A 12,937-nucleotide genomic window follows, 5' to 3' on the forward strand; every position below is an offset into this window, starting at 1 on the left:
AATGATAGTTGATAAAAGTAATCCATTTGACTAGGCAGTTTAATCAATGTCTTCTGAGGTGAAATAATTAGTGTGGGTGAGAAACCGATCAATATTTAAGTCCTTTATTACAATAAATCTCCACTTTCACGTTTACATCTGAATGCCTGTTTAGTTTCACTTTCACATCTGAAAGTGAAAGTGGAGATTTGTAATAAAAAATGACTTAAATATTAATCTGTTTATTGTATCTGAAGATATGGATTTAACCACTAGAGTCTTATGGATTACTTTTATTCTGCCTTTTGTGCTTTTTGGAGCTTCAAACTTCTGGTCACCATTCACTTGCATTGTATGGACCTACAGAGCTGAGATATTTTTCTAAAATCTTCATTTGTGTTCTGCAGAAGAAAGTAAGTCATAAACATCTGGGATGGCATGAGGGTGAGTAAATGATGAGAGAATTTTAATTTTGGGGGGAACTATCCTTTTAAAGATGATGATTTATAAAAACAAACAAAAAAACAAAAACAAAGCTTTTGTCTTCCATGGAAGAAAAAAGAAAGTCATACAGGTCTGGAACAAGTGAGTAAATAATGACATAATTTTTGTGTGAACTATTATTTTATGTAGGTGTGTATTTTGAAACAGATTTTAATAAATTGCTCTTTAATTTTGCCACTTTTTTCTATTTCTGCATTTCAGGGCTCAAGATTCAGAAGAGCCAAATGTTGAATATTCACCAGTTGCTCTGTTAACAGTGGTCAGAGAACTCACAGATGCTGCAATTCACTACAATCTGGTCAGAAATTTCATTGTTCTTGAAAGTGAAGTCATCACCCACCTGCCCAGGCTTTTCAGATTTCTTTTTACATTTGGACTGATTTATGCATTGGATCTGACTTGCCCAAAAGAGTTTTAAAGACAGGTGGCTTTATAAGGTTTTAACATTGAAGGTTGTGCAACATTAATGCAGCTGTAGACAATTTATCCTGTCCTGTCAAATGTGTGTGTGTGTTTTTTTTTTCAGTGTTGTGCCTCATGTTTTGTCAATAATTGTACAATTGTCTTTTTATATTAAATATGTTTACTACATGCAGTTTGCTTATTTTTTAAAATATTTTTTTAAGTTGCAAACTTTTCACATTTAAGGAATCTAAAAAAAAATAATAATAATAAAAATAAAAAAAAACAAGGCAGTTGCAAAACATTTTAAGTAATACCATTAGCACATTTCAAGTCACCTAAAATTATATAGTTTAATTATTAAGTTAACATGCCTTTAAAAAATAAGTTGATACAAAGCATATTTATGATTTCAAAAACATATTTTTTTAGTTTGTATAAATATATTAATAAAATTTGCAGAACTTTAAATTTTGAGTGGTGGTTAATTAAAATAAACATTAATTGCATATTTTGATTGGACCAAAATCATTTCTTTTAATTTATAGTTGCTGAGAAAAACAAGTTATGCATACTTTAGACTTCAGTTTTGAAACTTGTAAAAGTAAAGGCAATCAGTTGCCTCAAATTTTTTAAGTTAGTAGAACTTGGGTATGGGTTTACAGTGTTTTTAAACCCTCCAAAAATTGGCCCCATTTAGTTCCATTGTAAATGCCTCGCTTAAAGAAAAGGTAGGACATGTCAAAATAATTTTATGGTAATCAACACTGACACAAATGCTTTCAATTGAGCTTAACTTGTATTGAACCTGTCTTCCCTTTAGCTTTGAATGTTGTATGTACAACAGACTTCAGAACTTTTTCAAGTAAATGGATTAGTTTAATAACATGTGCTGTCTCTGTAGTCTCGTTCGACAGTCACTGAAGAATGAGAAAATAAAATTGACATTTATAACTGGCATTATACCTAGTTCTAGTAACAAGACAAGGCTAAACAAGACAAGAAGGCTTAAATGTAGGAGAACATAACATCAAGTTAAATGAAAACCATTCATTCATATTAAACGAACACCATTCATTCAAGTTGAACTAACACCATTCATTCAAGTTGAACTAACACCATTCATTCATGTTAAATGAAAACCATTTATTCAAGTTGAACTAACACCATTCATTCAAGTTAAACGAACACCATTCATTCATGTTAAATGAAAACCATTTATTCAAGTTAAACGAACACCATTCATTCATGTCAAACGAACACCATTCATTCATGTCAAATGAACACCATTCATTCAAGTTAAACGAACATCATTCATTCATATTAAACGAACACCATTCATTCAAGTTAAATGAACACCATTCATTCAAGTTAAACAAACACCATTCATTCAAGTTAAACAAACACCATTCATTACAAAAATAAAAAATAGCCTCCAAACTCTACTACAGCATATGTAAAGAAATCACCACATCATTTTTAACCGTTGTTTTCGTTATTACAATTTTTCTTTTTTACTCTCTCTCTCTCTTATCCTAGTCACTAAATAGGACAGGAGTCCTGTCATTAGAATGTCAGAGAATATTCATGCCATTATGATTACATTAAAAAAAGGAACGAACCGACGTAATTAAACTAGCTCGTGAGAGATGCGTCAAAGCATGTGATGACATGCCAGTTTCCTTCATCTGAAACAAAACTTTGGACAACATGATAATGTAGAGATACATTCATAAATAGCTATAATGACATCGATATTACAATTATGCATATTAATTGCTTTGGGTGTCGTTCATCCTTCATGCCGACTCTTTCTAATGCTAGGGTAGCCTATTTCCTGAATTTAGAATAAATTAAGGAAAGTTTGCGCTTTTTTTCGTTCGTTTTTTGGTTCGAAATCGTTCGTCCATTTGACCTCCATTCTGTTTCCGAATGACTTGCCTCCTAAAATCGCGCGGATCTGTACAAATCACTGCTTATGGGTCGAACACCTTGTGACACGGATTTGCTAACTGTTTTTCTAATGTAAACTTTGGGCAAATGTTCAAGAAAACACAAATCTTTGTTGCGTTTGCATCAAGCTATTGGCAGAGTTGTGATTCCTTTTACGCAAATGAAAATTCGTTTAAAGGAGCAGTGTTTTTTTGTTATAAATTTTTAGTCTTTTTTTTTTTTTTTTTTACATGAAGTAGGCTATTGTTGCATGCACGAAGTTATGCGAATTTCATAATGGTATTCTGTCAAATAAAACTATAAAAATATCTGAAACATCTGAAATAATAATCATACAATTTTGATAACTTCTATCAATTTCGTACCACAGCTCTATATAGGCTATCTAAAACAGGAATTAACTTTTCTCAAAAAATGACTGGAACAAGGATATATCATAGGGATAATGGGCAACAAAGGACCTGAGGTCTTGGAGAAGACTTCGTATAAATCCTACGACTCGAGAGGGAAGTAACGAAATGTTTTGAAATATGTTTTGTGAGGCAAAGCAACAAGGGAGTGAGCCCACATGAGACGCTCGAGCCCTCCTCGCGTCCATATGTCATTAAGAATCAGATGCTTCTCGTTACAGAAACGTCACATGATTGTTCTATTGCATTAGAGCTCGAGCGAGTGAGGGGAAAAGGTGAGTTCAAGGGGTCTGCGAGCAGCTGGAGCGGCGTCGGGGAAATACAAGGAAGAACGTTCTTGTAAACCGGACAAAACTTTATTTTGTATTTTCTCCCAAAGAGCCAACATGGTGCATTTGGAAATGATATTTGTGCTGGCTTGGGCATTGTTCGTTCCTGTAACGAGCAGCAAAAAAAGTAAGTATAGGGACCTGATGGGAACGAAATAATAAAGAAAATAGCCTTTTTTTTTTTTTCCTTTTTTTTTTTTTTTTTTTTAATGTTTATAATAATTTTAAGACCTTTATAAAACGTCTAACGGTTTTAAGATCTATATTATATACTGCTTTTATAGACCTATATAAAGTTTTTAAGTTATTGCACGGGTGATTCATAAATCAAGATGACAACAGTACCTTCTTGAACTCGATATCATTAGAAACAATGTTATAATATGAATTGTTTTAAATATTAATGTAATATTCAGACTCTCTGGTGCATTTATAAATTCCCATCACGTCGACAGTCATAAAACAATAAATAAGAATGTTTTAAACAGCCTAATGTTATAGAATAGTTTAAAAAAAATAATGTTTAAAAACGTAAATAAAGTTTGAAAATAACTTAATAAATAAAAAAAAACAACATGTTTCAAACTGTGTTGGGAAACTTGGGCTGTTTCGTCCGCGAGCCACCGGTCTCATGAAACTAATTAAATGCGCTATGTGTGCCAGTAAAATATAGTCATGTGAAAATGCTTTCACCGAGCAATACTGCGTTTAAATACACCATCAGTCCAGCAGGCTATGTTTATGCTATTTATTTACTCTTTTTAATCTCTCTCTCTCTCTCTCTCTCTCTCTCTCTCTCTCTCTCTCTCTCTCTCTCTCTTATTATTTTATTTTATTTTTTTTCCATATATTTGAGCTGATAAAAAGTGTTCATCATTACAAACCAGCCAAAATTTTGTGATGAAAGTAAACGCATAATTTGTGGACGTCTTTTTTCTGGACATAGCCTACCTGATTAAATAGATTTCAAATTATGAATCCATGGAAATTCTTTTTCGTCCAGATTTTACAGGCTACACAGTGTACTTTATGACGAAATCTCCGTGTAATCGAAATGACAGGTGTCTGTTTTACGGGCCGGTCACACCGAACGCGTACTTGCACCGACTTTTAATAACTGGTCTCGAGACACCTTCGTCAAGCTTTTTTTTTTTTCTTTTTTTTTTTTTTTTGCGTGCGTGAACGTCCACTTAGACTGCTACAAAACTGTTTTTATATCGACTTTATATAGGCTACTTAACTTAAAATGTAACATAGGCTTCTGCGCGCATGGCACACAGGTAGCCTACGTTACCAAAAAATCCCTAAATTAACCACTTTCGTCTTAAAATGAAAAATAATGTATACTTACGTTGTCTTCTATCATGTGTAACACATACATATCTGGTAACATCTCAGAAAATGTAGTTTACTGTTTCATGACCCTTTAAGCGAATTTACAAAAGTCCGAGACTAGACTATCGATTGGATGCATATAATGAGATTTGATGCATCTTGATTTAAAAATTACAAAGGAATAAAGAGAAAACCGATACACTGCCCTTAACGATTCGTTTCTATTTGTGCTTTCATGCATGCAGCTTATGGTGACATGTTCCCACACAAACACAAGTTCCCTTTTCCATTCCCAATCCCTGGATGGCAACCGGACACTAACCCTTGGAACGAAAATCTATACCCTCCCTTCAAACAAGAGCTGACGCGCAGACATGGTAAGAGTCTTCTAAAATAACGATATTTAACATCACTCTAATTTTAGCCACACACTTATTGTGGGATGTTCCTCTTGAACTCTTCTCACAGATAAACCTCCGAGGGTGCGCCTCACGAGCGACAGTCCTGCAATGAACGGCTCGTGCATCTCATTCACCGCAGCGCTGGAGTTCCAGCCATGCCAGAAAGAGGACGCCAACGGCAACCTGGTGAATGACGAGCACTGTGACGACGGTATGGTGGAGGCCTCAAGTGCTTCTCGCATACGCCTATATCTTTTAACAATGTAAAATGACAGGGAAAAGAACGTTTGGATGTAATGAAATAAAAAAGTCGAAAGTGAATGAAATAGCCTATGATTTGTTTCTGTCAGTGTCAACAATTTGTATTGGCCCCAAAAAGTATTATTTTGGACACCTACTGTACGGTGCCTTATTTATTGCATTAACTTTGTGTCCAAATAGTTTGTTTTACTTTTGAACAGTAGGCTACATCTATTGTTCTCTAATTTAACACTCTTCACTAACAATGGAAGTGAATGGGGCCAATACATAAATGGTAAAATACTCACTGTTTCAAACGTATAGCCATAAGAGGTAAACAATATGCGTGTTAACATGATTTTAGTGTGATAAAATCACTTACTAATCATTTATGTATAAAGTTATATCCAATTTTACAATTCCGTTGCCATGACAACATAATGCTGTACACTATAATACCCTAAAATGACTTAAAAAATTACAATTTAAATAACTTTACAGCTCAAATAATTTTTAGTTTTAACAGAATGTAAGTGCTTTTATAAAATTATAAGATGCACATTTCAGCCCTTAAACACTGCAAAAACTGGCCTCATTTACTTCCATTGCAATTGCCTCACTGTAACCTCGATTTTGGCTTTTTTTTTTATTTATTTATTTTTTTTTTCAAAACATTCTTTTGTGGTTATTAACATTATGCCACAAATGCTGTCGATTGAGCTTAACTTGTATTGAAACCCTTTAAGTGGCTAAGTACATTTTGGGGCAAATGTAACATCTGTAATTCAAAATATTCTGCCTTTCTCACTAATTTCTAGTAATGCACACCATAATTTTAGGTGCATAAATGAAGTAGATACATTTCATTTGTAATTTCATTAAGTTCAGCTACATCAGTTAGTTGAATTAAAAACAGCCTGTATTTTTATATAATAAAAATGTGGCACTGTTATAATTAGAATTTTTGAGAACTCCCTAAGAAGTGGGAATTAAAGCTTGTTCTTTTTTTTTTTTTCCCTATGTGTAAACTCTTTCCTTTTGTCAGCCAATGGACAGGTGCGTTCAGGGTACGTGTCTAACTGGACATCCTGGTTGGATGACTATGGCTTTGGCAAGTGTACAGATCTGAAAAGGTGCAATGTTTTTCCTGATGGAAAACCTTTTCCCCAGACCAGTGACTGGAGACGTAGAGGTTATGTCTATGTGTGGCACACTATGGGTGAGAGCTTATTACTTTCACTTTCCTTCTGTTCATCCATTGATTTGACCACCAAATGATTTCAATATTTTAAGTTCACTCTACATAATATAACCACACTAATCATCCTGTGCTATCATTCATAGGCCAGTATTTCGAGACATGTGATGGCTCCTCGTCCCATCTGACTCTGAACACCACTAACATGACGTTCGGAGCAGGCGTAATGGAGGTGATGGTGTATCGTAAACGTGAGCGCAGAAAGTACAGCCCACTCTCTACAGACAGTACCGTGTTCTTCATAACAGGTCTGATCATTATTTTCTCTCTCATATAGACACAAAAAAATGAGAACCCTTTTTATTTACAGGATTATAACTGAACCATAAAGAGTCACTATGTTTCTTTTGTTTTTTCTTCTTCTTTTTGTTTTATTACAGATAAGATTCCACTCTCTGTGAACATTTCCCAGAAGGAAGCCGCCGACATAACTGACAAAAATGTCTTTGTCAGAGGGTCTGATGTGACATTCAAAGTACAGATCCACGACCCCAGTAACTACCTAAAGACAGCTGATGCAGTAGACTTTATTTGGGACTTTCGGGATGGCAACCACTTGGTCACCCACAGCAATGTGGCTACCCATGCTTACAGCACGCTTGGAAATGTTTCTGTCAAGCTCCTGGTAGAAGCAGCGTTCCTCATTCCCTGCCCACCACCAGCTCCCACACCAATGCACTTTACACAGGCTCCTACCACAGGTAAACTCAAATAAACACAGATATTTACATTTAACAGACATATAATATTAAACTAAATGACCCATTAAAATGCTACATCTGGAAAATTTGGTCTAGTCAGTCTAGTAATCTAGCTCCAATATCTTTCAATTGCAAAGCAAACTTAAGATCACGACTGCTGCCATGTTAAAGGCAATGCAATATACAGTACAGTAATTTTACCTAGAACATATGATTGAATCACTTTCATGCCGTTCATCAACAGCAATGCCTACGCTACTACCTGTCACCCAGGTGATCACTAGCAAAATGGAGACCACCAAAGGTGAGACAGTACAGTACCATCATTTCAGGACCAAACTTTCAGAACAACAGTACTATTACCATAACAAATTGTAAAAAGCTATTAGATCAAATGACCAAATTATGAATTGGTGTTTTGTTTAGTTTCAGTATGTCTGAAAAAATAAATCAGTGGTTTCAATGGTTACAAACAGAACACATAAAAGAAATTTGTATAAAAGCCAATGTTTTTTCTGAAACAAACTTTTTAACCCCTACTCCAGTTATGATTGTCACCAGTCCTTCGCCAACAACCATCCAACATGTTCCCACAAGTGCCGTTCCAACAACAGAACCATTCCAAACAGATGCAGAGGTGACCTCTAATATTACATCAACTCCTGTACCTGAAACCAGCTCAGCCTATAAACAGCCCACCTCACCACCCATGATCAAACACAGACACTTCAAGGAGTCTGACTGTTTCCGCTATATGTATGGCTCCTTTGAAGATGAGATCATCATCATTGGTAAGGGAATATTTTAAGACTCAGTTAAAGGAGTCAATTAAAGGAACTACTGGTACATAGTTTTCCAATACAACTGACAAAAGTTTTTTCCTTTTTTCAGTCTTTAGTTTTTTAGTCATTTTATCAAATAAGTTATTATACATATATATATATATATATATATATATATATATATATATATATATATATATATTAAAAAATATATATTATGTGTGTATTTCTACAGAACCTCCTCCAACTCTGTACAGCCCACCACCCAATCAGATTTTAAAGGTGTCAGCCGCTAAAGTGACCAACACATCTGTGAACTTTGTTGTGACATGCCTGGGCAGGTAAACAGGCTGTTCACACACAAACACATTTCACAAAATGCAAAGACAGAATGGGTAGAGTGAATTATAAATGTAGAAAGTGGACATTAGACAATTATTGAGATATAGATCTCCGGTGCTTCTCAATCAGAAGGCTGCAGCCTAGTTTGGCTGGATATCTCGGCTGCCACGTCATCAAGCACCGTCAAAGACCGTCTCAATTGTGAGGACACTTGGAAGGCAGCCTCTTTCGCAGCCTTCTTTCGTCACATTTTGGACCTGATGCATCCTTCACGGCCTTCAATCACCTAAAATTCTTTGCACAATTCAGAACAGATGTGCACCCTCCTGGTGGCTTCCTCCATATCTACAAAGTAGTTGTAGTGGTTCAAAAATAATTAATTTTTGAAATTTTCATGCCGTGATGAAGTGGCAAAAACCTTAATGACATAGCCATGCAGACTTACTAGACTGTCTCATTCATAGCGCTGACTGCTGAGGAGGAACCTAGCCTACAGCCTCAGAAGTACTGGTCTAGGAAGGATACAGCCTAAGTAGGCTGCAGCCTTTCATTTGAGAAGCACCCATACACTCACTGAGCACTTTATTAGGAACACCTGTACACCCACTTATTCATGCAATTATCTAATAAGCCAATCGTGTGGCAGCAATGCTTAAAATCATGCAGATATGGGTCAGGAGCTTCAGTTAATGTTCACATCAACCACCAGAATGGGGAAAAATATGATCTCAGTGATTTTGACCATGGAATGATGGGCTGGTTTGAGTATTTCTGTAACTGCTGATCTCCTGTGATTTTCACGTACAACATTCTCTAAAGTTTGCTCAGAATGGTGCCAAAAACAAAAAACATCCAGTGAGCAGCAGTTCTGCGGATGGAAATGCCTTGTTGATGAGAGAGGTCAGTGGAGAATGGCAAGACTGGTTCAAGCTGACAGAAAGGCTGTGTTAACTCAGATAACCACTCTGTACAATTGCAGTGTGCAGAATAACATCTCAGAATGCACAACACATTGAACCTTGAGGCGGATTGGGATGGGCTACAACAGCAGAAGACCACGTCGGGCTCCACCTCTGTCAGCCAAGAACATAAATTTGAGCCTGCAGTTAAAGTTAAAGACTGAAACATAGCCTGGTTTGATGAATCTAGATTTCTGCTGAAGCACACAGAGGGTAGGATGCCAACAGCATGAATCCATGGACCCAACCTGTCTTCTGTCAACAGTCCAGGCTGGTGGCGGTGGTGCAATGGTGGGGAATGTTTTCTTGGCCCTTTACATACCAAACAATCATCGTTTGAATACCACAGCCTATTTGAGTATTGTTGCTGACTATGTGCATCCCTTCATGGCCTCAATTTACCCATATTCTAATGGCTACTTCTAGCATGACACAAAGCAAAAGTCATCTCAAACTGGTTTCATGAACATGACAATGAGTTCACTGTTCTTCATTGACCTTCCCAGTCACTGGATCTGAATCCAATAGAACATCTTTGGGATGTGGTAGAACGGGAGATTCGCAGCATGAATGTGCAACTGACAAATCTGCAGAAATTGTATGATACAATCATGCCAACATGGACCACAATCTCAAAGGAATGTTTCCAACATCTTGTGGAATCCATGCCACGAACAATTTAGGCTGTTTTGAGAGCAAAGGGAGGCCCTACCCAGTATTAGCGTAGTGTTCCTAATAAAGTGCTCAGTGAGTGAGTTTGTTGGGAAGTTTACAATAACAGGATACTGTTCACAGAGTAGTTTTACTTAATTAGAGCAAGGGAATTTGGTAAAATACTCATTTGAGGAGTTTTAAGCAAATGTGATAAAACTACTAAATGCATCACTAAAAGATGATTCTGATTTGGAGTGAACGTTTTGATTCCCTGCAGCTAAGACATAATTTCACCGAATGTCACTGTCATACTGCATTTCAAAAGCATTCAATCACATTTACTGCAAAGATGACCTCTCATGCATATTACATGTAAAACGGAGCAGCATCCCTCCCTTCCTCAGTGTTCCCTCAGTGGCCTGTACTATAGTGTCTGACTCTACCTGTCGGGAGGTCCAGAACATCATCTGTGAGGATGTGGCCCCTTTAGGCGAAGGTTGCAAGATCGAGTTGAAACGCATCTTCCAAACGCCTGGCACCTACTGTATCAACATCACACTGGGAGTGCCCGGTGGCTTGGCTCTCGCCACAACCACATCTATAATAATTGGCAACAGCCCAAACAAGAGTAAGTCCAGAGAATTTTTGGTCAATCATGTGCAGTTTCCATTGACCTGGAAGTAGGACTTTCTAAGTTAAATAATATGCTTTTGTCAAAGCCCAGAATAATAGGGATGATTTTGGAAATAATTTGATAAAATTATGGTTTAAGAAGAATAATACAAGTGAGGCACGCTGTCATAATACAAGATTTGGGAGACGCAGGTTGGAAGCAGCCCTAATTTTGTCCTTTCTTCTGTTTTATCAGTAAAAAGTGCCAAAAAGTATCAAACCAAGCCCTTGGTTTGTTACTGATTATATACTCATATTTAAATCTTTACCACTTTCTCTCTGTTAGACCCCTCTAAATCATCACATGTTGCCAAGGTAGTTCTATCTTCCAGCGCTGTGCTTATAGCAATCTTTGCTTTCATTGCCTTCATGGTGTACAAGTGAGTATCACGAACCAAAATGGTATTTTAAAAACAGTTTGCATTGCAAAAAATCAAATGTGTTTGGAACACGTTTTATTTTACCTTTGTATCTTTCATTTCTCTTTTCCTTTGTCTTCCAGGCAATGTAAGGTGTATCGTCCGGTGAGGCGATCTATGCTTGATGATGCTGAGAGAAATGCTTGGGTTGGAAGTTGGCGTTTAAACAAGCTTAGAGCAACACTGTTCCCAGCCAATGAGGAGAGAAGCCATTTATTGACAGAGAAGCCATTATAGACTGATCTGAGCTGTTGTAGCAGTCCATGCAGTTACTCTTTACTTAACATATCAGTTAAGCTGCAGTCTATGAGAAAAACTTGAGAAAACTGTGATCTCATAAGATAAAACTGTTTTCAGCAAGATTACACTGGCATCTTCTCTAAATTTAGCTAGAATAACAATTTTAATGTTATCAAAGTATTTTAGTTACAGTAGAGGCAAACGTTAGACATTTTTTAATGGCAGATTTGGGATGAGTTAAAATAGCAGATCTTTTGGGTTAAAATCTTTTATATACATTTTTGGAAAAGTTGAATAATTATCTAAAATGACTAAACCTTCACAAACTAACTGACCCATAACCCTTTACAGAAGTGTATATGTCAACTGCACAACAAGCACTTGCTATATACTGTAAGAATTAACATATTAACACTGTTGTCATACATTATGCAAGGCAACAGAAGAAAAGCAGCTTTGCACATCTCATTGTCAATAGCTCCGTCTTTAAATTTTAATAAACACTACAAATTATGTAAGTTCTGAAATGTTGAACATTGAAAATTCTAATAACTATAGACAGTTTTGGCCCTTTTTGAATAAAATGTTATTTGATTTGATGTAAGTGATACATCATGTGGGAAACAGGAAAAAGCAAATATTGTAATTATGGGAATTATCACATTAGTTAATGCTCTAAGAAAATAAGATTGGTTTGAATGATATATTCTTAAAAAAGATACTACATTTGAGGACTGAATAGATGCACTTTTTGTGGATATGTTTCTTACAGCTGATTGTTATTAAGGGATTGTTTTATAAGAAATCACTTTACTAGCAGATTTTCAAGAATTAATTAGGCTGGGCAATTTGTATTATTGATAGGTTACGCATAGCCATGCATGGATATTGAAAATTATTAACAGTGTTGACAGCACTTAATATATATATATATTTAGCTAATCTTTTCTTATTATAAATTGTAACTTCTGTGACATACACAAACATCTAATAAACTTCTGATATCTGTTATTTGGCTTATTTCTAGCAGTATCTGTCATTTCAGGGTTCCTACTCTTTTCGAGGCACAATTTACTAAAAATATTTAGCTAATTTCATTTTCATGAAATTTCCAGGGCATTTTATTTGCCCAACAAGTGAAATAATTAAGTAAAAACACATGCATCCATTTAATTTGAACTTTTTTGGCATTTGTTTTTGATGGTAGCTTCTCACCTCCAGAAAAGCAGTTTGCTAAATGGACTAGTGTAATTATTAATCCCTGTAAAACTGTGATTTAATTCAATAAACTGCATAGTCTGTATGTGCTGCACACTTCAGAGTGCTCTGCTAACTGTCACTCATGCACTCAAGAGCG

General features: G+C 35.9%; 1 protein-coding gene across 2 annotated transcripts; it reads left to right on the forward strand.

Moving 5' to 3' along the window:
• Positions 1–3,493: 3,493 nt before the first annotated feature.
• LOC127421581 (protein QNR-71-like) lies at positions 3,494–12,591 on the forward strand. 2 transcript variants are annotated; one of them, XM_051664713.1, is made up of 12 exons: positions 3,494–3,704; positions 5,158–5,289; positions 5,381–5,524; positions 6,599–6,772; positions 6,898–7,059; positions 7,192–7,512; positions 7,757–7,816; positions 8,058–8,303; positions 8,530–8,635; positions 10,636–10,877; positions 11,208–11,301; positions 11,424–12,591. In XM_051664713.1, exons 1-12 carry the CDS (start codon positions 3,635–3,637, stop codon positions 11,575–11,577), a joined length of 1,905 nt encoding a protein of 634 aa, XP_051520673.1. In that variant the 5' UTR covers positions 3,494–3,634; the 3' UTR covers positions 11,578–12,591. The 2 variants fall into 2 exon arrangements, with proteins under 2 accessions (XP_051520673.1, XP_051520674.1); XM_051664714.1 differs by having other exon boundaries at positions 10,654–10,877.
• The last annotated feature ends 346 nt before the right edge of the window (positions 12,592–12,937 follow it).

This window comes from Myxocyprinus asiaticus, chromosome 30 (assembly GCF_019703515.2).
Source record: "Myxocyprinus asiaticus isolate MX2 ecotype Aquarium Trade chromosome 30, UBuf_Myxa_2, whole genome shotgun sequence".
Classification (NCBI taxonomy): Eukaryota; Metazoa; Chordata; class Actinopteri; order Cypriniformes; family Catostomidae; genus Myxocyprinus; species Myxocyprinus asiaticus.